This window comes from Perna viridis, chromosome 3 (genome assembly GCF_037379345.1).
Source record: "Perna viridis isolate PV_CMFRI_1.1 ecotype Kerala chromosome 3, ASM3737934v1, whole genome shotgun sequence".
NCBI lineage: Eukaryota > Metazoa > Mollusca > Bivalvia > Mytilida > Mytilidae > Perna > Perna viridis.
Genome location: NC_142447.1, coordinates 48,104,610 through 48,131,562, shown reverse-complemented (window position 1 = coordinate 48,131,562; position 26,953 = coordinate 48,104,610). Strand labels below are relative to the sequence as shown.

At 31.1% G+C, this 26,953-nt stretch overlaps 1 protein-coding gene and 1 long non-coding RNA gene across 2 annotated transcripts in view; both read left to right on the top strand.

Moving 5' to 3' along the window:
- The window catches only part of LOC148622664 (sodium- and chloride-dependent GABA transporter 1-like), a 42,428-nt gene extending 22,521 nt beyond the window's left edge, over positions 1-19,907 (top strand). The window contains exons 3-14 of the mRNA XM_088572681.1: positions 1,241-1,370; positions 3,113-3,148; positions 5,212-5,344; positions 5,986-6,162; positions 7,448-7,554; positions 9,437-9,561; positions 9,993-10,096; positions 10,422-10,562; positions 10,831-10,927; positions 17,111-17,190; positions 18,558-18,728; positions 18,995-19,907. Of these exons, the coding sequence (XP_088428807.1) occupies positions 1,241-1,370; positions 3,113-3,148; positions 5,212-5,344; positions 5,986-6,162; positions 7,448-7,554; positions 9,437-9,561; positions 9,993-10,096; positions 10,422-10,562; positions 10,831-10,927; positions 17,111-17,190; positions 18,558-18,728; positions 18,995-19,219 (1,526 nt within the window). The 3' untranslated portion in view covers positions 19,220-19,907. The remainder of the gene's footprint in view (positions 1-1,240; positions 1,371-3,112; positions 3,149-5,211; positions 5,345-5,985; positions 6,163-7,447; positions 7,555-9,436; positions 9,562-9,992; positions 10,097-10,421; positions 10,563-10,830; positions 10,928-17,110; positions 17,191-18,557; positions 18,729-18,994) is intronic.
- On the top strand, positions 11,650-15,545 carry LOC148622665 (uncharacterized). The gene is made up of 2 exons (XR_015920679.1): positions 11,650-14,011; positions 15,082-15,545. It is a non-coding gene; the product is annotated as an uncharacterized LOC148622665 (long non-coding RNA).
- Positions 19,908-26,953: the final 7,046 nt, after the last annotated feature.

Below are 26,953 nucleotides of genomic sequence, written 5' to 3'. Positions count from 1 at the left end.
GGTCATAGTTTTCCTTTCCTCGTTTGTCTACCCCGGACTTGACTTTTTATGAACAACTCGGCGGGTGTTTCTAGAAAAGCAGGGGACGCTTACCCTACCGGTGCACCTGGTCCATGCTCCCAGTTTTTAGTGGAGTCCGAGTTGCTCATTTGCTCTTGTTACTTTGTATGTATGATTGTAGTTATTTTATGTTCTTTGTTGTGTATGTCTGTTTTCCATGTCTGGTTTTTGTCCCTGGATTACATTCTTTTGATTACCGCTATAATCTTGGTTCCCTTTATTACTCTTCCACGTCTGGTTAGTCCCTGGATTACATTCTTTTGATTTCCACTAGAATCTTGCTTCCTTGATTACTTTTTTGCACAATATTATTGTTACCCACTATTATGATGCACAGCTAATTGAATACCTTCATTAGGCAAAAATACCTGTCAATTTATAATTTTGGCACCAAACATACAATTCAGTTTTGATAGTCTTATCAAATAGCAAATGATAACCAATTTTCTTTATTTGCATTCGAACTCTAAAACTGAGTGCTATATTCTAAATTAATCCAACGATTTCCAAAATAATGACAATGCCATCCCCAACGGTAACTAAGTTTCCTACAAATACTTATTTGAATTAAGCGAGAGACTGGACATGATCTCTGAATCCTCAACACGAAGCATTTAATTGAAAATCCTAAATGGTCAGTCTCCTTATTCCTGCTCCTAGTAAGTTACTGAATATCATTTTACTGATAAAAAAAAGAAGAGGACAATTTTCTATATAGCCATTATGTATGAGTAATCTTCTTGTAATTACGAATGACAATGCCATAAAGAATGGGAAATTGAATTACCAACAACAGACAAAAACAATGTTGGATTCAGAATGACTATATTAAGTAAATACTTATTTTATTTTTTGGTAATCTATTTTAGCGGAAATAAAGCAGACAACATATAAATTGCTTTTAAAGGTCAACTATATTGCTAGGTACGAAAACTGAATGTCCTTATGATAGATTGAATAAGGAATGTTTCACCGTCCATCTAGAATTTGCTCTACACAGCATGAAATAGTCTTCATAGTAAAGGTTTATTTTAACATTTGATGTTAAAGAAGTAAGACAACTTCTTAAGAGAGATATTATTGCATTTGAATAGTACTTATTTAGTATTATTCATTACAGAAAATAATTGTAAATGAAACGATATATAAAAGAAATGACAGTGAAAAGTTGTATTTACAGGTGGTGCTGTGGCTTTATTATGTATGACGTATGTAAGATGTTTGACTACTGGGCTTGAACTTAGCTACAGTTTATACTTCTCTTTCGTTTCATTTGATAGCTACGGAAGTAAAAATACAAATGTTGTAAGGTTAGTATTTTATTTAGAAAGAAGAGCAAGAAAACGAAGCATTTTTGTTCTTTATACACCCAGAAGTAGAAGTCACTTAATCATTTTGTCAAAAAATAAAAAGAAGTATCTGCCGTATTGTTACCTTATACTTCCAAGAACCACATTATCGATGTTATATATGAATGTTAACAACCCTTTGTATACTGTGAAAGTATTGTTGTTCGGGGCGTACCAATTTTCGTAATTTCGTGAGTTTGCTAATCCACGAACAAAATTTAGTTCACAAAGAAAATGAAATTTTCCATTTGTTTGTATGGTAGATTTGCCAAATCTACGAGTTCAAGAAACTGCAAACTGCAAATTTTCTCCTAAGCCACAAGAATTGGTACCCATAAATAAAGTACTTTCATAGAAAGTGAACGTAATTTGAATGTGCAATCGTTAAAAAGAGGGTAGCAGGTATTATAAACGTACGAATACTAACAATAACTACAAATTGTACCTGTTGAAAAAATCTAAGGTATAAACAAGGACAATTGTCAGAATAAAAGCGTTAACAATTAAGGGTATAAAAAAGAGCATCGTGAAAAATCTTTTTTTTTAATAGTGTGAGAGTTTGAAAGTGAACAACAATTTAAGGTACATATCCAAAAGTTTTACCTTATGTTATAGTATTAAAACTTTTGATTTTTCTACCTTCTACATGTCAGGCTTAAGTAGGTTTTCTAAAGCTTCTATGAAAAAGGGGACTAGAGGATATGCTTAGTGTTATGAATGTATAGAAGATATCTATTTCGTGAAAAAAAACGTCTTACCGGATTGACAATCTACCGCACTTGAAGCTCGCCATATCTTACTAATTGAGAAAGTGACTGGCGAAGCAGGATTTGCTTACCTTTCTGGAGAACCTGTTGTGTGTGTGTATGTATGTTTGTTTTGTTTTGTTTCCTTATTTTCAATTTTATTTTGTTGACTACATTGTTTATTTGGATCGTCTTTGTTTTTTTTGTTTCATGTTTTGGCCACGTATTTGGATTCTGATAGAACTTAATTGATGCTTTGATGTATTTTGCCGAAACAACAAATTAAAAGTTTGAACGTGAATAATGAAGAGTGAACATAAACACAACTTATGAGATTATGAACATGAACAGCATTTTAGAGCAATATTGTGATCAACATTTTTCAAGGATTACCGTAAATTGCAATTAAGACAGTAAAGGTTACAATGTTTTAAGGTGAACAGATTATCTGTTTACCTGGATGTGAAGTTGAGATTGCTGAAGCGAGTAAACGTTAACAATAGTTTATTCGTGAATGGCAATGATAGAGGGAAAAACGGAAGGAACAGAATACACATTGAACAATAATTAGAGAGAAGTATAAACGTGAACAATAGTTTGAGTAACTAGTTAACAAAGCAAACTTCAACAATAGTTTGAGAGCATGAGGGCGAAAATAAATTTAGGAACTGAAGATGAACTATTTAAGAGTATAAACATGACCATCATTTAGACAGTAAACTATATATTGCACGTAAACATATAAATAACAATTCAGTGTTTGATTGCGATTTAAAATCTTAGAGTGGCTATATGAATGACAATTGTGGAGAGTGGCCGTCAGAAACGTGTATAAATGTGGAACTTAGGAATATAAACGACAGTAACAATTTAAGAGCTCTGGATCATAAACGAATTCCTATAACAGTGACAGATCAGAAGTTACTATGATAAATATATTTTTTTTATTTCTTGCAGACCCACAGAATATCAAGATGTCAACAGATTCTTTCAGTAAGTCATACTAAACTTTCATTGATTAATTCTAATATAATATTATCCTTTGCGTCTAACAAATCTAAATAAATACTGTGGAAAATATTATTCAAAGATTTGTAGACGTTGATGGAATAATGATCAAATGGTGTTGAAGTGTCGAAGAACAAAAATCTGGAAATTGTCAGTGTTAGATTCAGCAATGGCCGGATAAATCACAGTTTCACACTATTGAGAAGATGTATGCTAGATAAGCAAATTGATCGACATAAAAACGGCCTTTACAAGTTTCAATTTCAACAAAGTATAAAAGAGTAATCAAGGGAACTAAGGTTAAAGCGGTAATCAAAAGAATGTAATCCAGGGACAAAAACCAGACATGGAAAACAGACATACACAACAAAGAACATAAAGTAACTAAAATCATACATACCAAGTAACAAAAGTAAATGAGCAACTCGGACTCCACTAAAAATTGGGAGCATGGACCAGGTGCACCGGTAGGGTAAGCGTCCTCTGCTTTTCTAGAAACACCCACCGAGTTGCTCATAAAAAGTCAAGTCCGGGGTAGACAAACGAGGAAAGGAAAACTATTACCCGTTGAATAAATCAGTTTTCATGGTGTTGATGGATACACCATAACGATCCACGAGTTCATGATGACGACCATAAAACTTCTGTAGTGATGACTTCAATCTTGTAGCAACATAACCCTGTTCCAGAAGCCTATTTGTTAGAGTTTGTGATATGAACACTCCATTCGCAGGAGCCGAAGGGATGTTGCCACAGATGAAAGGAGAGTTGCCAATTCTGAATGAAAAGTCATCACGTTTGTCGTAAAGTTTGGTCAATAGTTTTCCTTTACCATCGATTTCTAAGTGTAGATCAAGATATAACAAATGCCACCTATTTCATTAGTAACAAAATTTAAAAAAATAAGCCGTTCATGAATAGGCTGATGAAAAACTTGCCTTCATATGAAATTTTAAATCAACACAAAATCTGAATTGCCAATTCTAATAGTTTTCTGGAAAAAAGCTGTTCTTATTCCGTTGGTGTACATTTGTATCTATTTACTTGTTAGCTTTCTTGACATTTGATATTGAGTATGTCGTGACTGTAGTATCTTTACATTCAATATTGAAGAATATGTTGACTTTTGTAAAATTTATATAGTCAGTATTAGAAAAAAAAGTCAGCACAGCGCAAAAGAATTCTAACGACAATGGATTATCTGGCAGTCAACTAAGTGGTGATCAGCAAACCATGTTAATATTTAATAAGTTAGCAGCGGTTGTTAAGTCAGTATAACATCCTCCCCAACTATATCGACATAAGAATAATTGAAACACGACAGAATCGCTACGGGAAATTAAATTGGACAAAATTCTATATATTTTTACGGCGTTTGTGGATTTCTGTGTCGTTTTAACGGGAAAGATGTTGATTTGTTTTTTTTTTCAGAATTGATAACCAAAAATTCAAAATAAATAAAAAAGTAAAAAGAAAAGTGAAATAAAAATACAGCTCTTTGGTCGTTATAATCAATCTGAGCAATTTAGTTGCAATTTGATTGACTCACTAAATCTGAGCAATCTTGTTGAAATGATTGACTCACTAAATTCGAAAGCGTTCTCAATCTGTTATTTTGAGATAAATAAAATCATTAGATACACAACTGACTGTTATAATGTCTCCGCTGATTTGATTTCTCCCATCAGTAAAGCGTGAATATTATAAAGTTTTGTTTTGAATAATCGAAATTTTACATTGCTTGGAAATTTTCAATTCAAATTGAAATCTATTGGAACAGGACTCATCAATCAAACGTTATCTGATAATAAAAGGTTTAGAACAATACAGTGAATCTAACTTTATTAGAACGTTTTTGAAATTCAAATTCAGTGAGTCAATCAAATTTCAATTAGACTGCTCACATTGATTAAATTAGTCATTGATTAAAAGCATGATATTTCTTTTATCTGAAGTGAGAATAAAAACTGTCTACTGGTAGAGATAGGGTAGTTTAAATAGAATTGTTTGACGGGAGAGCTTGACAGCTTTAAAAATAAATTTTGCAGTGAAGATTTTCTTCAGCGATCAAACGGTATCACAGAGCCTGGCAATGTAATATGGTACTTACTACTATGTCTATTTGGAACTTGGGTTGTCATCTACCTACTTACCTTTAGAGGAACTCAATATTTTGGAAAGGTATTTTGTTAAAATACTTATTCTAACTTTTTGTTACATGTTAACTTCAAGTAAACATGTATTCGTGTTTCTCAATTAAAGAGAATCTAGTAAAATCCTTGTTTAAATATGTAAACATCAACACTACGGTAACCTATACATCGATATTGATACTTTAATCTCAAAAGTGAAGTCCCAACGACAAATCTATAAGAGATACAGAATCAACCACTAATAAAGTATCCGAAAGATTTAACAGTGAATTAGCAAATCCTTTCTCCATTAAAAGCATGGAACCGATAGGGTATGTATTCTGTTCTTGATTTTAAACATTCTCTGAGCTACCAACAGGTATTAACATCAGAGAAAAAACTGCGACGAAAGATGTTATCATGGGAAAGGAATTTTTTTTTAAAAGAAAATCAAAACAAGTAAAAACACGCATCCCACTTGATATTGTTTCGTCGGTAATTGTATTCTCTACTGAAGTATCGATTGACATTGCTAGACATGACAATACAATGCAAGACTTAAAACATTATACACGTAATGATTGTACCCTGATTATAATGGTTACCACTTACTTCTAGATGTTATAACTAAATTTGAAATTTAGAATTAACTAAAATACATTTTATGTATTATTAAATGTCCTGTTACAGTCTGTATATGGTCTGACAACAACAGCTTTCATTCTGCTTTTGATTGTGTTGGTGTATGGGAGATTGAAGGATAACCTTATTAGTTTCCCACGTCACTACAAGACTATCAGTGAAGAAGTGATAGTAGAAATCAAGGAAGTCAAGCCAATATCTATCGTCAACCTTGGCTCTCCTGAGGTAAATTAAGGTTACAGTTTGATAAAGAGTAATCAAAGGAAGCAAGGTTATAGCGGTAATCAAAATAATGTAATCCCGGGACAAAGACCAGACATGGAAAACAGACATACACAATTTAATGATATTTTCATAAATTCTCTACCGTATGATGCCATTGTTGACCTTCTGTTTCTTTTTTTTTTAATTGATATATCTATTTGGTTTCCTGACGCTTAACACGGACTTTATCATTGACCGACTGAGGGGGCCATCTTCTTGTCCACATCTCCTCTTTAACCGCTAAATGGAATTTGATTAAACGTTCATAAATTATTTATCATTGGACACCATTATTTACTTCTTTGTTCTTTATTTTATTTTTTGTTCATTATATGTATGCCCTTTGGTTTTTCGGAGAGAGAAGCGGGGGATATCACCAACTGAGCTTTTTCGAGTCATTCTATTAATTTACATCAATTTGATATGAACATTATTTTTTACATTCCACCGAGTCACAATTTCCAAAAATTAAAATCTGAGAAGAAAATAAAAAAGACAACTATGAGCTTTTTATTTTAAATTTTGCAATATCCGATATGAAAATTGTACTATGTTCTCAAAATAATGAGGTTTTGCTGTAAATTGAAGTAGACCTAATGACTAAATCCGTTTACCAATTAGATTGTACATATTTATTGACAATATGCTCTATGTTAGGAACTAAGCCACAAGGAAGCCGACTGTCTGCCTACAACTTTGTAATAAATATCTTCTGGTCGATTACCAATTAAAGGGATATTAAGTTGATGTACAAAATACATCATCCACCAGCATGCGGTAACAAATGATGATTTATTCGTTAAATCTCTATTTACGGTATTAAATAACAATCCACTGATATTGTTGTGCTTCCTACTTCCCGAACGAATCCACATGATTATATTGTAAGTCTGTAAGAATAGTTCCCGATCTTTAAATTTATTGGCTGAAACAATCAAATATGGGTATTTTAATATCGATGCCGTCGGGAAAATGGTTCTACCTATAATTATAATTACTCTGGATAAGTAATCAGATATTCCCTATGTCTTTTTTGCGAAAAGTTTTAAATAATCTGGTGAAATTTAAATTAGTAAAACAAGCGACAAAAATAATTCACTATGTTTCAGACAAACATATAAACTTACAGTTCTTTTTGTTTCGAGACCACTTATTAAATACTAATATAATGTTTTAGAGAATGTCGAAAAATCTAGCCAAATGTTACTGTTCTGTTGCATTCGAATACACCATTTTTTAATTGTAGTTATGGGTAGACGCATTGCTTCTACATATGAACAGTATTGGTTTGTGGTCTGGTGTGCTGCCGATGCTTGGATCTAGAGTATACAACAAAAAAGTCATCATTAACTCGTAAGCTTTTTTATTCTTTTTATGTTGAGCATAATCTCTTTGTGTTTATGTGTTTGTTTGTTTGTTTGTGTGTTTGTTTGTTTGTTTGTTTTTTGTTTTTTTGTTTTGCTCTAAAAAATGTCCATGACCCGACAAACAATTTTAAACCAACCAACTTCTGTCACTTAACAAGACGCATTTTTCTTTCAAAAGGAAATTTCTAGTAATGGATTTCTCTTAAAGAACCCATATCCATTAACAACCTACCACAAATGTATAGTTACGTCACTAAATAAATATACTCTCCATAGTCCAGATTTTTATACTTAATTGGTTATTTGATTTTGTTGCAATTTTGAATGATTAAACAAAAAACAATATGTTATAAAGATTGTTTTAGTCTGAATTTGGTTATATTTGCTTCAGGGATTCAGAGATTGGAAGCAATTCTCAATTAAATAACTTTAATTGGATTTATGTCACTTCCCTGTCAAACGAATGCCAACTTTCTGCTTACTTTATACTGCAAAGCGAAACGAATTTCAAAAAATATATATTTTGAACATTTCAAGTCTTGTTTTACCCATTGACAGTATCCCAGAATTTTTTGTTTTTTTTTTGTTTTTTTGTTGTTTTTTTTTTTGCTCTTGTTGTACTTTTTTTATCCATTTAACCCAGATAGCAGAAATATACATGACCTGATCAGTCTGACTTTGATATTCACCAATAACAGTCATCACGTAAGCTTTGTAATCCTATTATCAGGTCTGAATAGCTGGCTGTCCTTTACCAGTCATTAGACTGCATAGGATTTGAAACCCATTCTGCTTCACTGATTGAGTTTGATCTTAAAGACTAATCAGGAAACAAAAAAGTCAGAACATTTTGTTTGTAGATGAAGGCATTATACTCTTGTAAATTTATTTTTGGTAACCACATTTTTATATTCCTGCTTGGGTAAACATTGGACTTTCAAACAAAATCTTTGATAATTACATTCAAAATTGTTTTGTTTTAATTGACAAAATTTTTAAAAAAAATGGAGAGTGTGAACAGAGTTTTCCTTTCCTCTTCGTCTACCCCAGGCGTGATATTTTATTTTCAACTCGTCGGTTGCATCTAGAACAGCAGAAGACGCTAATACTACCGGTACATCATGCTCCCAGTTTTAGAAGAGTCTGGATTGCTCATTTACTTTTATTTCTATGTACTTGTTACTTTGGTTTCTATCATGGTCTTTGTGGTGTTTGTCTGTTTTCACTGTCTAGTTTTCATCCATGGAATAATTTATTTTGGTTTCCGCTCAAATCTAGGGTGTTTCTAGAGAAGCAGAAGACCCTTACCCTGCCGGTGCATCTGGTCAATGCTCCCATTTTTTAGTGGAGTCCGAGTTGCTAATATACCTTTGTTTGCCTTGTACGTATTATTTTGGTTATTTTATGTTCTTTATTGTGTGTGTCTACTTTCTTTGTCTCGTCCCGTGTTAAATTCTTTTGATTTCCGCTGGAATCAAGATTTCCTTGAATATTCTCTTTTTTACACCTAAAATTAGTTTATTGCACATAAGCTGTCATAACAGATACATAATGTAAAACTTTCCGCTATCCATCCCTCGAATATTCTCATCAAACCATTGATGTATCTTACTGCGTTTAAACGTTCTGATTCTCAATGGGGAAACACTTGTACAAAAGAAATAAGGCTTTGTACATCGATAAATGAATGAACTTGCGTACTTGACAATGTCAAAGCCTTTACCATATCATTTCTTTAGATTTTCATTTTAGAACAGGAACCTTGCTTCCGCTTCCGCACAATTAGTTTTACACTTGATAAATCGTACGTGTATGATATTTTAAAAAGAATTCTTTCAAGTTTCTTCTCCGTTATGTTCCCATTATAGGTCGGTGACGTTATTGATGATCGCCTATAGTATCTTTCCTGTGGTAACATATCTGGCTGTAGAACCGTACTATGACATCAGCTGGGATGGTGGATTTATAAGTCTACAGAAAGGCATTAAACCAGGTAAACTTTAGTATAAAGATCATAATTAATGATATAAAAAATTACGGTAATAGGAAATAGAAGATTAATCTTACTTGTTTGTTAAATGAACTACAAGATAGCTATATAATTGGTACAACTGAAGATTGAGTTTTTTTTTTTTGTGGTCAGTTTATAAAAACAGAAGATGTGGAATGATTGCCAATGAGACTGAGACAGTCATCCACCTAATACCAAGCAACGAAAAATAATGCTTATACAGGTCATCACATGGTCTTCTATTTGCATCTTTACTAAAAAGACTTTTTACTAAGATAATTAGATAATTCTAGCGCCAATTCATACGACGCAAAGATATATCTTTACTTTTATTGTATTGAATCTTTTCCATGTTTCTTTTTTCTCTTTCTTTTTTAAAAATTATACGTATTTTCATTCCATGTCAATTTTAGGTCTATCGTATCTGTTCCTCGGCGTCTTTTCAACAGTCCGTCACCACCCAGTGATTGCTCTGTTTTTATTCACACTTTGTTTCCTTTTCGGGATTATTCATCAGGTAGTATTATGTTCATGTCGATAAGGTCTTTGAAATATATTCAGAACCTAATACAAAAAAAACTATAAACTTATGATCGTCAGGAACATTTTTAACTTTTATTGTAATAATACAAAAACTACTCATAGTAGCCAATGAAGTTAGAATATTTTCTGTTTCTTAATATTTGAATTAGCCTCAATGGTGATGTCATAAAGTTTTTCCAGTTCCGGTATTAATGATATCCTTTATTTTATTTTATTTTTTTTTAAATTCGTTAAGACTGTATTGGTTTACTATGATTTTTTCCTTTGTTATTGCTATATAGACTAATATTCTGCTCCAGGTGATGCATTTGTGTATGATTTGGGATACAGTTTTACCTTCAATACCAAAACTTATCATGAAGAGACTGAAACGGCGGGAGGTTGCTGTTGCAATTGCATGCTTTTTGTCATTCCTACTAAGTTTACCACTCATAACACAGGTACGAATATTGAAACTTAAAAAAAACTGTTAATTGTCTACAATATTATCAGAAAATCACATGCTAGATATCCTATGAATGTAGAAAGGGGTGTTACTCTACTTTGTAACGGAACATATGTGAAACTGGAATTTTAGCTGTTATTTCTCCTAATTGTGTTGCAAATATAAATTTAACATTGGGAGTTTTATCTGAGTGAATCAAGCGTCTAATTTCTGAGAAAACATATTTGTAATTTAATCTCTCTTCTATTTTTTTTCTTATTTAGGGTGGCTTGTTTGTATATATGTTGATCAACAGTTATGTTGACAGACTCATTTTTACTGTCATAATAGTCAGCATTGTGCCATTTATCACCGGATATTGTAAGTATGTCGTTTTGTCTTCGTCGTAGTTAAATTCAAACTCATTGGACTACTGTCAATGTAGATTTTGTTTAAAAATATATTTATTATATTATATGTTGTATCATTTTTATATTCATTTACTGCGATCAGTTTTTGGTCTGTATAATACAAAGAGCCTCTCTGTACACTGTTAACTATTACAAGGCTTAATTTTGTGGGACAAAAGTCCATTTTGTGTCACAAATCTGAATTTTGTGACACGAAACTGAATTTTGTCTCACAAAATTGAAGTATGTGTCACAAAAATGAATTTTATGCCACAAAAGTCAACTTTGTGAGACAAAATTGAGTTTTGTGTCACAAAATTCAGATTTGTGACACAAAAGTCAATTTTGTATGCAAATTAGTTTCAGCGGATATCCATATGAATTCTCTCATTACGATTTTGTAATAACGTCTCTCATTGGATATAGTAACCGTGGGTCTCGCAAGTTTCCGATTACTTCGAGAAAGGCATATCGTATTGTTGATGCGCTATTCTGCAAAAGTATGTTATACTTTAGGTATTACTTACTTTTTCTAAATACCTCACCATCCATATGATATGTCCTTGCTCGAAGTAATCGGAAACCTGCGTCTGCGAGACCCTCAATTACTATATCCAATGAGAGACCTTCTTACAAAAAGAGAATTCATTTGCATATCCAAAAGATTCTGTAAACTAATTTGCATACAAAATTAACTTTTGTGTTAAATTGCATGCAAAAGTGATTTCGTTATGACAGAATTCGATTTTGAAAACACAAAGATGAATTTTGTGACAAAATTTAATTTTGTCATAATATTTCTCAGTTTTGTATGCAAGTTATTTCACAGAATCCAATCATAACTAAATTGCATACAAAATTGGTTTTTGTTACCAAATATCCAAATTAGGCAACAAAAGTAAAGTCTGTGATACAAAAATGAACTTTGTCATAACAAAAATAAATTTTGTCCACTGAAAGATTACTTTTTATGACAAAATTTAAATTTGTGTTATGTTATAAATTTTGTTAATCTGAACTCATTTTTCTTGAACAAAATGCACTTTAATTTTGTCTGCACAAAAATTGAATTTTGAGCACAAACCACAAGAGTCCCATTCGGCGCCCCGTAAGTATGCCCTGTTATAATGATAATCTTTTTTTTGTTACTTCATTAGCACATACTAAATTTAACTTACAAATAACAATTTTACGAGTCTCCTGTTTGCTCATTTTTCTTTTATGTTAATATTTATTTGATTAGAAGGAAATTCTAACATGGTTAGTTCATACTTCTCTTGCCCCGTGCAGGTCCGGGTGTTAAAAGAATAGGCCTGCAGCAGTGCTAAGCTTGTCGTAAAAGGCTACTAAATAGTGCTCAGAACCCTTTGCCCACAGAGCAACTGGGACGTGTGCCCCTGGTGGTTGAATGGGGTACCCCTGGCGTGTTACATGCTGGGGTTGTCAGGCTATAATACGGAAAACCTGACCGCAAACCATAGTGGTGCGCCGTGTTGGGAAAGATGCCACGTTCCTCGCACGTTAATGAACCCTACTGTGGTATTCTCCCGGAGTAGGAACCAAATGGCTCCGCCACAGGAGGCTAAATTGCCCGACCCTACCCACCTCTCCCCATTTCCAGTGGCAATCAAAATTTGTCGACCCCATTGTCTTTGTGTCCCATCCCTTTTTCATTTCATCATCATTTCATGTTCATTTTATCATCAATTTCATGTTCATCGTCTAAATATAGCTGAAATATTGCTGCTCGGACGTTAAACCCCAACAAGCAAACAAACAATCACACTTTTCTTTGTATATCTGAGAGTAATAAAAAGGAACACAAATTAGAAACAATAACCCAATTAAAAAGCACCTTAAGTATGCAGATATAAAAACACATGAATATTAACGTAAATGTAGTGATATTGAGGACGACTATAACTTTTTCTCTGTGTGTTTCATCTATTATCACAGATAAATAACATTTAGAGAAAAAAGCTTTAAAAATTGTTCATTTTATATAGCGAGTAGATTTTTTACAATTAAAGAAATAGCCCAGTTACCAAGTTGTATATCGACTAATATTCAAATCATCAGTTGAATTTTGGAATAGTACATATGTTTGTCGTTGTATTAGTTCATTTCCTAAGCAGCTATTGTATATATGTTTGTCGTTGTATTAGTTCATTTCCTAAGCAGCTATTGTACATATGTTTGTCGTTGTATTAGTTCATTTCCTAAGCAGCTATTGTATATATGTTTGTCGTTGTATTAGTTCATTTCCTAAGCAGCTATTGTATATATGTTTGTAAATTGTCTTTTAACAATAGTTACAAACTAAGTCTAATAGATCTTATAAAATGTTCTTAAATTTTATGCATTTAACTATTTAAAATTCATTATGAGCAGATTATTTTTCGGTTGCTTTAGTATTTACTATTGTCTTATTTTGTTGTCTACTTTAAAGAAAAAGCATCTATAGTATAGCGACATTTCTGTATTAGATTGCATATTGTCAATTTTTTTCCAATTGCTTGAAAGTACTGTAAGAAAGCTGTAAAACTGTGTTACTCTGTGTTGATATCGATTTGTTTAGTAATTATGATAGACATCACTTATCAATGAAAATATTGGCATTTTACAAGTCACGTTCGGATGTAGCTCAGTACGGAATGGTATATTCGTTATGTTGTGTGACATTTCGAATCAAAACATCTGCGATATAATAACAAAACGGACTAAAATAGAATTGTTGTATTGCTTTCAAGACCCTAGAATTTCTGTGCATCAATGAAAACAATGATAACCACTTAAGAAGTAAAGAATAAAACATTTTCTTTTTAATTTAGAACGCTTTCCATTGTATGTTTATTTTAAGGTCAATAACATTAATGGGCCAACATAATCTAAACTATAAGCTATTTTATCAAGCGTTTTAAAAATGATTGGTTATGTAGAACAAAGACGAATTTGTAATGATTTAGTCAGAACTAAAATGTTATTTAAATTTCTCTACGGTTTTTTCTGAAGACTACAGACTGGATAATTGGTATACTCTGAGCGTAAGTCGACAGTAAGTAGATTTGTTCCGTCTGGCTATGTTAAATATATAAATCCAATTTGTAGTAATATCAAAGATTTAATATACTTTTGTGTTTTGGTACCACGGGGAAATAACAAGGTGACAACATATATTGGCAGTTTCTATATTGGTCATGCAAAAAGGTTTAGTATTTGCCTGTTGATATTTCTCTACTGTTGCTTAAAATTAAGAAATATTAAAGTTAATCAGTCAACTAATAATTTGTTGTCTTGTTTTATTATTTTATGAGTATTCAATACGAAGTATATGTTTTTTCGTCTGCGGTCTATATGGTTGTATTTTACATAACAATGAAATTCAAGGTATGGTCTGAAGGCCAGGATAAAATAAGTTTAATTTTGTCTTGTTGTATTATACCATGGTCTATTCATTTATGCTTCTAATAGACTGATACATTAAGGTACTATGTTATATTTAAGTGATAGATGAAGGACTTTCTGCGTACGTTTTTCATGATGGAAGTACTTCTAAATCGTAGCAATAATTGAAACTTTTTTTCTTTTTACACGTCATTCTGTTTCAACTGTTATTGCGTAACGGAGAACGCCCACTTTCTCATTTACATATTTCTCTTGAATGAACTTAGATGGTTATAGTAATTGTTCATTGAAGGATAAAAGCGCATTCAGGTTGAAGTGACATGTGTGTCTTACAATAGAAGCCGCTTGTTTGGCTAAAGAAATTAGCACCATGTGACCTTTTAACGAGAATCATGTGATTCAACGGTTATTGGAAATGTATAAATACTGTGCATATATACATGTATTGTTTATCCTGCACTCAACCCGTAGATATGGTTAGTTTTTTTTATTGTTCGAAATTTCCCATGAAAAGTACTTCGGGTGGCTTCTTAATTAGTTAATGATTTGAGTTTACTTTACGGTTATGATCTTAATTTTTTTTAAACTTTAATATCAGTTTCGAAATAAATATTTCTCACTTTTACGTCGTCCTTACTTCTCTCGATTAAAAATTGTTGGATATTAAACGCTTCGTGATCTACTTAATTGCTTTTATTCTTTATTCAGTTTTTTTTTCAGAACTATTTAATGATGGTGTGTATTCTTTTCTCGTACATCAAGTTGGTTCACTCTAACAATACATGTACACCATGCGATTTGATGAAAGTGCCAATGCATAAGATCATTGAGTATGCCAGAGTGTGTGCCATTTGTGGTGATATGTATGGTGGAGAAATCGAGAATTGCTGTTTCTGTCATGGCAGTATAAGACGATTGTGTAGGAGTGCTTATGGATGACGTATTAATCTGCATTTCATTCGTACACATGCAGCATTCAGCAACTGGATGATGAAATTCGTAGGGTTGTTACATCCTCACAATAGACATATCGTATAAGTATCGTATAAGTTGTGGAGGTAATCTAGGACGCTACTGGAAGGCATTATTCGTAGAAGGACATTAAAGAAAATATGGATTGACCTTTAAGATGTGAAATCAAAAGGGACATATTCCATTGATCTTGAAATAAAATTGATAAAATATCTCATGTATTTGGATATATTTCTTTAAAAAAGTTTTGGCAAAATGTTTTTATGGGTATTCTTTTTTATTTAGATCTTAGAAATTCCATTACTAACTTCGTGTTGCTAATCCTTTGTTTAAAAATATGAAACATTATAACAGTATAATATTTTATTTGGTTTAGAATTTAAATATCCTGATGTATAATATTCTATGGTACCATGTTTGTGATGGTTTAAATTTCATTTGTTTTATTAATTTAATACCTTTGAGATTAAATATAATTAGCTTTGGAACAAGATTTACATTTGTTTTGCAGTTACCTGATCACTAATAGATATTTTTTCTTTGTCATTTCTACTCAACACACAACATAAAAAAATGAGGGTTTTTCAAGACAATTTTTTTTGTTTAACAAATTTTGAAGTTTGACTGAAATAAGTCATTTGTTTATTTGAAATTGATTTTTTTAAATGCGATACACAATGATTATACCAACGGACAATGATTTGTATGTATATATTATAGATTTTGACTTGAAATCAGCTCCGAAATTTATTCAGTTTAAAAACAATCTAATTCCATTAAAAAAAGTGAAATCAGGTTTTTTTTTAGTTTTTGTTTTTGTGGCTTTTTTGTGTTTTTTTGTGTAATTTTTTTTTTTTTTGGATAATTTTTATGTACGTAGTCTTCTAAAAAAGGAATGTGTACTCTGAAAGAAGCTAAGGAAAAGGACTGACCTTAATATTATTAACTTATAAATTAAATCAGTTATCGACAGTAATGACGAGATCTTGGAGTTCTACTACTTGTACCGATAGGAGTATCACCCAATATCCTCTTTAAAATCTTGTTTTATTGCTTTTGAGTGTAATTTTAAAAAGTGTGTGTATTTTCACATAATTTCTTCAGTTGTCATAAAACGCCTTTGCGAAAACAAAACAAAATAGATTTAGTTCTTTATTAAAATATTTTATACAATTGTGAGATATAGTTAGTGAAAACCCAAAAGAAAATCCATCACACGATATGTATTTAGTAATGACGATGTTATAATACTTCTTGGGGCCATGCAGGTCCACTTCATGACATTAATTAAACTACAAGTGGTCGCGTCATTAGGCTAATCCCCATTCAGTATTGCTTTTAAAACTTCCATTGTAATTTTTAAAACCTTATGTCATTGTATCAGCATCGAACCATATAAGGATGACTTCATCATTTTCTAACTTATATATGCCATGGGATTATAAGGTTGTCAAAACAAAGCTAAAACACATAATGTTCCACAAAATCATTCAAAAAACTTAAAGTTATCAAAGTGATATGTTTTATACCATTTCATGACTGTCAGCCACAAAGTCACATTTTGTTATATGTAAAGAAATAATAAAGCCTGTATAAGTAATGGAAAACTAACCACTTTTTTAAATGGGTCTATGGAATTTGCCTTCTTAAAATGAGATTTGCATACAAGGAGTGTCAATCATAGCACCATACACTTATTATGAAAACAACCACATTTCATGATATGAAACAGACGTAACACCACAGTGAAAATTGCACATTTTTTTTACATTTACAGTGAAACAGGAATCACTGTATCTACCAGTGGAACGTATATTTATGAGTGCTTGGTATGGTCTGGCGTCTCTAATTCCTGCTGTAAGTATGACGTCATTAAAACGTAATGTATTTATTTTCGAAATACTTGTTTAAATTAAATTTTGTACCGTTACAGCCAGTCATAAAGTCAAATGATATCATATTGTCGTTTAATCAATATGATTCAAATACAATTACGTGATGCTCATGCTACCGTCTAGACGATAGAAATGTTCGACATGATGTGTCTGAGCATTGTGAGAAAATACATAATTAAGCATTCGTAAAACACTGAGAAAAACTCAACATCTGTTGCAAAAAGTAACCGCAGCACACCCAGAAACCTTTTACACATCATTTCAAACAGAAATATATAGACTAATTTTATGTGGATTAAAAGGGAAACAGCTTGAATACCTGTGATGTGGGAGGGATAATTCCTTACACTTTCATACAATGTATTAATACTAGGGGTAGTGACATTTATGTATAGATTATCTATTGATAGATAAATACATTTGGTGATGTATAGCTTTTTCGTATTTTCTTTATAAAATGATCATAGTATTTGGTAAAAATCAGCCTTAAACATTTTTTTTTAAATCAAACAATTAGTACGAGACAAAACTCATAAAATCAAAAACAAAAATGAAATTATTCATTTATCTAAAAGTTAATGAAATAGAAAATCAACATTCAACATCTTTTTGACTCGGAATGAAAATATTACAGTGATTGTTTAGAAAAAGACTTTGCAAAAAAAACAAACCCACGGTGACTGTTCTGATTTTTTGGTTCATAAAAATATGATGACATACTGAAGGCTTGGTTGATAACAAAAAAAAAACATTTACTCAAAGTAGATTTTTTAATTAATTATCGATAATTAAAATGAAAACAAGGCTATTTTGCTATATTAATTATTAATCATTCTATGCCATTGCATGTTCAATTTCTTTATTTGATTTGGTAACACTTTTATAGTAATTTACAAAACCCAAATGCATATGTATGTATCTCAAATGTGTATGATGTAAGTATGAAAAAAGGATTGCCTTAAACAAAGCGAATTATTGAATAATAAATCACTTTTAACGCTTGCCCTACAAGGAAGCAGCAATCCAATCCGAAATTAGTTTCATGTTGTTTTGATACGGGATCATGCATTTCCCTCGTTTTCTGAAGAAAAAAAATGAGTCTATCCTTAATAAAGGTATCATAACTCTAGCTGTTCACATCGTATAATCATCCTACAGTGTCTTTTCAAATTAAGATTTTTGTAAGAGTTTTTAGTGGCCTGTCGGTATCTATTTTAAACAAAGTTAGTGTTAAATATTGCTGGGGAAAAAGACAAACTAGTATTTTATAAACTCTTTTTTTAAAAATGTATACAGTATTATATTGGTTCTCATGTTTAATGATGACAGGGAATGCTGATATATTACTTCGCAGTGAACGTTTATCCTTACTCAATATTTGGTTATGATGAAAAAAAGTTGGAGAATATTGGATGGATTATCTCAATTCTACCACTCTCCTTATCAATGATTCTTGGAGCAGTACATGCTATATGTAAAGGGAAGGGAGATATAAGACAGGTACGTCATCTATCTGAATATGTAATTTTGTAATAAGACATTAGAACAAATGGGAAATACTAACAAAACAATGTAGTCTATGTCAAACTACTTTAGTAAAGAATCAATAACTGACATTTTACTAAAATTTCTCTTCGATCAGCAACAAACGGTCTAATATAAAAATTAGATAAAATAAAAAAAAAATTGATTTCATTTTCTACTTATATAAAACGCTGAGATTGTTGCAAAAAAGTTTCATGCGTTTTCTCTTTTATTGCTGTTAGAAATGTTTACAAGCCTTAAAGCCCGACAGTTTACCTTCAACCGACAGTTTCACCGACGACAATCCTCCCACAAATGACACTGGTTGCGATTCGTCAAAGTCTGCCTATTCCCCGAATATGGAACCCAAAAACGAACATAACTCGGACACTGACAGGCCAGTAGAAAAGGCCGAAACCGAAATTGTGATGAGACCTCCTGATTTTTCAGATGTTGTCAAAGTCTGACAAGGCATTTTGTCGTTGTGTTTATATGCACTTGATAAACTGGCATGTATGATAAGATCTATGTTGGTAATTTTAAAACGGCTCTGACAATCGATTACGGTTGTGATCAATTAGAAAGGTAAATTCAGATACGTTTGTCATTTATTACAAATATTTGTTTTGTTAGTTCTTCATATTCCGTTTTTTTTTTTTTTTTTTTTTTTTTTTTTGGTAGGTTTTTGTCTTTCCTGCAGCAGCTGCCATAATTTTATTTAACTAAATTTTTAGAAGTTATTTTTGGTAATCTCATTCCAATAAATGTTTCCTCTTGAAAAAAGTTCCTCTGATAGTGATCAAATAAATTGTTTCAGAGGATAATTTTTTTTTTTGCTTTATGTGGTAAAGTATATTAAAGATATATAATTGTGCGGTAGGTATGGCTAAAATATTGCCAGATGAAACAGGTAAAAGGATAGTCACGTTTTAAAGGTAATGTGAAATAAATTATATACTGAGCTACTAGATTGAATATATTTCATATTTTCAACTTAGTAGAGATAAAAACTTGCTGATATCAAAACTGCTGAGCATAGTGTCATATTGTTAGAAATGTGTAATTGATGAAGGGATGGTAAGGAAATATTGTTAACATTGTATCTTTCTGTGTTTGTATTAAAGTGACATGTACAAATTCGAAGTTTTTGTTTTATGTAACACTATGTGTTACACGCACAACAAGTTTTATTTGTGTCTGAATGAGCAACAACTAAACTTATTATTCAAAAGATTTACCACTATATTTTAGAACAATATGTGTTCATATATGTGTATTATTCATTAATGTCGCATATATCAGAGCAAACGGAAACATATCACATAATAAATCTGCAAAAATAAATTATATGAAATCATCTCAACAAAAAGAAGAACGAAATTTTGCTTATCCTACCGGTGCACCTGATCCATGCTTCCAGTTTTTAGTGGAGTCCGAGTTGCTCATTTGCCTTTGTTACTTTGTATGTATGATTTTAGTTACTTTATATTCTTTGTTGTGTATGTCTGTTTTCCATGTCTGGTCGTTGTCCCTGGATTACATTCTTTTGATTCCGCTATAACCTTGGTTAACTTGATTACTCTTTGCCTGGTCCATTCATATTGTGGACATAAGAATTGTTGTTTTGGAACAATCCAACGGACCTTTCCAATAGAACTTGAGATAATTTACTAAGCTTTCTGCCGAATCTACCGACCTCAACTGGAGATAATTTAGTAAGCTTTCTGCCGAATATATCGACCTGAACTGGAGATAATTTACTAAGCTTTCTACCGAATATACCGAAATCAACAAAAGTAGAAATAAACCGCTGCCATAATAACATGCGCGTTGAACTTCGAAGCAGGATCAGTTATAACGGCATTCTTAATAATCGTGTTAATCTCTACATTGAAGAATGATTTATTTAATTTTCGTCTGTTTAATATGGATGATAAATACCTTTTTTTGATCAGAGCAGAGGACGCTTACCCTAAACCTGGTTTATACGCAGGTTGCTCATTTTATTTGACTTTATTGTGGTTTTGTGTTGTTTTGTTAAACTGTCTGCATGTGTTCTTATTTTTTCTTTAAATCGAGAGCCTTGTACTTTGCTTTAACTATAGTTATCTAGATATTTTACGATGACAAAGGCGCATGGATCGTTACCCAACAAATGGCCTTAAAAGAAAAACTACCACAAGGATATTCACTACCACAAGGATATTCCATACCACAAACAAAACAAACAATGCCTGGTACGGTAATCATTTTCTTTGGGTGCAGCTATGGAGATACTTATAGTTTCGGTAATTACAGTAAGTCTCTAATCGTTGGAATATCCATTTCAATGTGATTGCCCTTCCGTATTCAGTTTGAAATGGTTGGAAATTTGTATTGCATTTAAAATCAATTGTTCAATAGGCTTGGAAGTTGGTCAATGATTATTTTGACCGCCAATAATATTTTAATGAACATTGATAACTTTTGAAATATTTAACTCGGTACAGCAAAGCTGTTTGTGACGTATAAAATCCCCGAAATTATAATTAGCTAAACGATATTCTTTCTTTCGGATCAGATCAGCTATAAAGTCAGCCTCATAAGAGTGAAGAATTAACAGCAATAAAAAGAATCAAATGAGAAAAATAAACACGATGCCAAAAGTCCAAAGAGCTGTGTTTTAAAGCTGTCATTAGACTGCTGTGTACCTATTAACAGTTACTATAGTACAAACAACCCTTGCGTCATGGCATGCCATTGCAATTTACTTCCGTTCATTTCTAATCCCTTTATTCGTTTTCCTTTTAATATCAAAACCACAACTATTAGTTCCCACTCTAATACCGGAATACTCTAAATTTTCAGTTGCGTAAGTAAAAAGTGTGTTGAATAAATGTTTATATAAACCGCCAATATCAATTTATTTGCAGATTTATTTATTGTTTAAAGAATGTTCAGTATTTTGAAACTACTGTCAGATCTATTTTATGCAAAGGATTTTTCCTTTAGGTGACCAGTTACACACCCTCTTTCAAAATTTAACCACAAATATCTATCGGCTTTTCAATGTCGGATGAAATCGAATTTACTGCGTCAAAAAAAATAAAAAGAAAGAGATTTTACTCCATCTGTCACTTCAGACTCTATGGTTAACCGGCTGGATTTTCTTCACACATACAGGATAGAACAGAATGCAAAAGGATCCCGTAAAGGCAGCAACATGGTCAGTACCTAGCATATTTTGGCGGAAAAACAAACTTACACCCAAACAATTATTAGTTACCATTGTAAGATTAAACATAATTGTATCTTAATTGATGCATTTATTTGAATTTCTTTAAATATTCGCTCAAAGAAAATTGTCATATATAAACGGATGTTTTTAATTTTCATGAAAACGAGAATTATTGAAAAGATTGTTTTCATTTTCAGAGAGTTTTTACTGTTTTAATGTGCATTGGTGTATTGCTATATATCGAAAGCATCTCTGCATACCAAAACTGCATTCATTGTGACCTTATTACCTTGCCAATACAGTACTTAGTCAGATATGCACGTGTTTGCGGGATGTGCGGGCAGCTATATGGTGACGACATAGAAAATTGTTGTTTCTGTCATAAAAATATTAGGGATTTGTGTACAGACGCATGTGGTTGATTTTAGGTGATTGTGAAGCCTTTTGAAGAAAAATTATTAAAACACTAAACACAAAGGATATACAAAATAACGAATGATTGCTCAATTAATTAAGTAAAGAATGTGAAAAATTCGACAAGAATAATTAGAAAGGAATGAGCAAAGTAAGATTGCTCGTAAAAAGTGCAAAAACACATAAAACCAGTAATTATGCAAAGAATGAAAAATGATTTTAATAAGTAAGCCTACCGGAGACACTTCAATTTTGTGGAAATGTGTGTTATATCAAATATCTGCAGCAGAATATTTTTTTAACAATTTTGTATGGAAATATTCAGTATTATTTTTTTTCTTCTTTAGATTGGTGTAAAGAGTAATAAAATCATTATAGCTTTCTTGTAAACAAAGCAAAGAAAATATATTAATAGAAAATAGATAAATTGTTCAACTTCAAAATAAACTCTGCAACTTTTAAAAAAAATGTATACACTGAGAAATGATTTTTTTTGCAAAATATGTATCATTATAATTAATGCATTTTTTTCCGTCAAATTTTTAAATTCAAAGTGAATATCGTTTGTCTGGGTATTTGGATACTAAAGGTGTAAAAAGAGTCAGTCGTTCAACAAAGCTCCAGAAATAAAAGAAAAAAAACAGGTGCATGTTTATATGAATGCATTATTTGGTTCATTTTCCACGCGTATTCAACTACTAGGAAAATATTTTAAAGGGAAAAAATACATATAAATAAATTAAATATTTTTTGTTGTTGTAGCTTGTATTTAGAACCAGAATAAGTAAATTAGAACTAAAAGACACATATAACATCAAAATGATTTTCATTGTAGTCTGATGGAATTGAAAATCACTTTCATTTTTAACCAGGCTAAATAGAAGTACTTTATACTAAGCATGATTGTAAAACAATTTGAAGGAAAGGAGACAAAACAGAGATGGAAGGAAACAAATAAGCAAGTGACATTATCTGAATAAAGAGGGGTGTTTTTTCCATGTCAGTTTTTTTATCGTCATGATATTTTGACGAGAGCAAAGCGTTGGTTTTTAAAATCATTTGTGAGCGACAATGAAGCCCTAAGGAGTATCTTTATTGGTTAAAATATCATTTTAAATACACATTTGAATTAAGACTAAATAACAAAGGAACATCGTACAGAAATATTGAGTAAATATCCTTCAAATTTTTTGTTTAATTTATGTCAAAATGGACTCTCAGTTTCCATTTAAAAAAAAAGATTAAATGGAAATTTATGGTAAAGTTTCAAGCGGAATAACTCGAAATTTTATACGTAAGTGGTATACTTTTAATGATGTACATGCTATTGCCAATATATATATTTTAAATGAATGTGGTGTTCCTTTAAAAAGGTCATCTCAGGACAAAAGTAGACACGATAATTATGGTTTTAGGCTAATTGAACTATTTAAAAGTCTGGATTTATTCATAGTAAATGGCAGATTTGGTCATGATCAAAACTTGGGTCACACTACCTGTAACAATTGTGTCATTGATTATGCTACTATGCCACCTGAATTAGTCCGTACTTTATTTGATTTCAATGTATTACATTTTAATCCAATATTAAGTGATATTCATAATCCATTAAGTTTATCAATTTTTTTGTACAAGTACACGCATTAATTTAGATAATTGTAATAATGATGAATGACTAAACTTTATGGACAATGATAATATTGTTAGTACCACTATTGTTAAACCCAGATGGAACAACGACCTTTTAGCAGATTTTAAAGCCAGCATAGATGATGCGAAAATTCAGGAACTTTTAAGTAGACTTGAGGATGTTAATCATCAGACTTTGACCGCTGGTTTGTGTCAAGGACTTATAGAAAATTGTAATGATATTTTTAAATCTGCAGCTGTAGAATTCGACATGTTTGTTAATAAAAATGTTGTCAATAATATTAACACTAATGTTAAAAAATCTGGTAGAAAAATATATTTTAATAGTGATTGTTATGTCAAACGTAAAATTATCATAAGTCTAAAAATTATTATTATCGTGTTCGTACAACCGTTGCTAATTCAGTAAGGTTGCTCTAAATGTATTTTATGATCATTTCAAGAATCTTAACATTGTTCATGATGATGTTGATATTGTTTTACCTGATAATGAAAGGGAACATAATATTGAAATTAACCAAGTAATGAGTGAGAAGGAAGTTTTTGATGCTGATAAATCTCTTAAAAATAATAAAGCATATTTAAAGCATGCGATCATATATTAAATGCATTTTCTATAAAAATAAAGGTGATAAAGCTGATGTAGATAATTATAGAGGTATTACAATATTAAGTTGTTTTGGCAAGTTATTTACATGTATACTCAACAACAGATTGTTTAATTACTTAGAAAGTTTAGGATTATTACGTGAGTAACAGGCTGGTTTTAGAAAAGGATATAACACTGTAGATCATATATTCAATCTTAAATGTTTAATAGATTTATACTTATTCCGAAGGAAAAAGTTGTATTGTGCTTTTTTTTTGTTTATCGTAAAGCTTTCGACTCTGTACCTAGAATTATGTTATGGCAAAAATTACTACGTACATATATTGATGGAAAAATATTAACTGTAATTCAAAACTTATATAAGAATGCCAAATCTTGTGTTAGAGAAGGTTTCATTTGTTCAGATTTTTTTATTTGAAATTAGAGTTAGACAAGGGAAAATTTGTCACCCCTTTTGTTTTCTGTATTTCTTAATGATTTGGTTGATTTTATGTCTCATTCTTACAATGGTCTCACTGATATTAGTATTATTGCACATTTGGTGTTTGACGATTCAGAAATTGAGGTATACTTTAAGTTATATTTATTATTATATGCTGATGTAATATTAGCCGAATCTGCAGAAAAACTACAATCTTCTCTGAATGCAATGTTTTTATATTGTCAGACTTAAAGATTAATGATGAGAAAACCAAAGTTGTTATTTTTGTAAGAATCGTAATGTCGAAAATATTAGATTTAATCTTAATGGTGAAGAATTGTCTTTAGTTGATGAATTTCAATATTTAGGTATTAAATTTTCTACAAAATTGTGTTTTAAATCTAACAGCAAAGACCGCAAAGCTATGTTCTATGTATTACGCAAATCAATAAAACTATGTTTACCTATAGATATTTTACTACAAATGTTTGATTCAATGATCGCTCCCATTTTGATGTATGGAGCAGAAGTGTGGGGATATGAAGATAATAAAATTATTTAGAGATTGCATCTTGAATTTTGCAAATATATACCGAAAGTTAAAAAATATTCACCAACATGTATGATATATGGTGAACTTGGTATAATACCTATGTATATTCCTATTAGTGCAAGAATGATTGTTTTTTGGGAACGTATTATAAATGGTAAACATGAAAAAATTTCCTATACTTTGTACAACATTTTATACAAGTTAGATAAAGAAAATGTGTATCACTCAAAGTGGTTAAACTGTATAAAAGATATTTTAATTAAGACTGGTAATATTCAGATTTGGAATGATCAGAATGTAGATGTACATTTTCATTTATCCAAAAAGGTTAAACAGTCATTATTTGACACCTTTGTTGAAAACTGGAAAGATCAAGTATATAATTCATCTAAATGTTCTAATTATAGGATGTACAAGACAACTTTTGGTTTTGAAAATTATTTAACTGTATTACCACAAGATTTATTGTATAACTTATGTCGACTCAGATGTGTTAGTCATAAATTGCTTCTTAGCCATTGATAGATCTGAACGAATATGTGATCTTTGTAATAAACAAGAATTAGGTGATGAATTTCATTATCTGTTCAATTGTACTTATTTTATTCAAGAAAGATGTAGATTCTTGCCAGAATACATAACTGACAGTCCAAATACTATTAGCTATAGGGTGTTAATGAATTGTGAACATAAATTTACTATAATAGGCCTTGCCAAGATAGTGATGTCTTTATTCAAATAATATTACCTTCTGTTGTGTTCATTCAGCATGTTCAACATTGTTCATAATTGTATATATGTTTATTTTTTACTGCTATGCTCCATGTGGAGCCTCTTGGTGATATAAAAAAGTTTCAAAAGTTTCAAAAAGTTTCAAAGTTGAGTAGATCCTTGCGAAGCTTAATCAAAATAAAATTACAAACACGATATGAAAACGATGCTCATGATATATATGCAACTTATCTTTTTATAAAAATCAAAACGGTCATCGATGAGGTTTGGAATTGATCACACAGCTATATCAATATTCCTTATTCTTGAGACATTTACCAAATCAACTTATCCTGCATCGAAAGTAAAGGAAAAAGAAAGGAGATGATGAAATGCAACAAATACCTACATACAAAATAGTAAATACTCACAGAGATAACCAAAAGGTGAACAAACAAAAAAACAAACAAACAAAACCAAAAAGACCAAAAAAAAAGCCAAAAAAAAACAAAACAAAAAAAACAAGTGTATACTCAAAATCAAAATATAAAGGAATATACCGACACAAAGACATATTGATGACCAACATCTTCTGACTGTGGACTGTTGCTTGAAATCTGTAAGT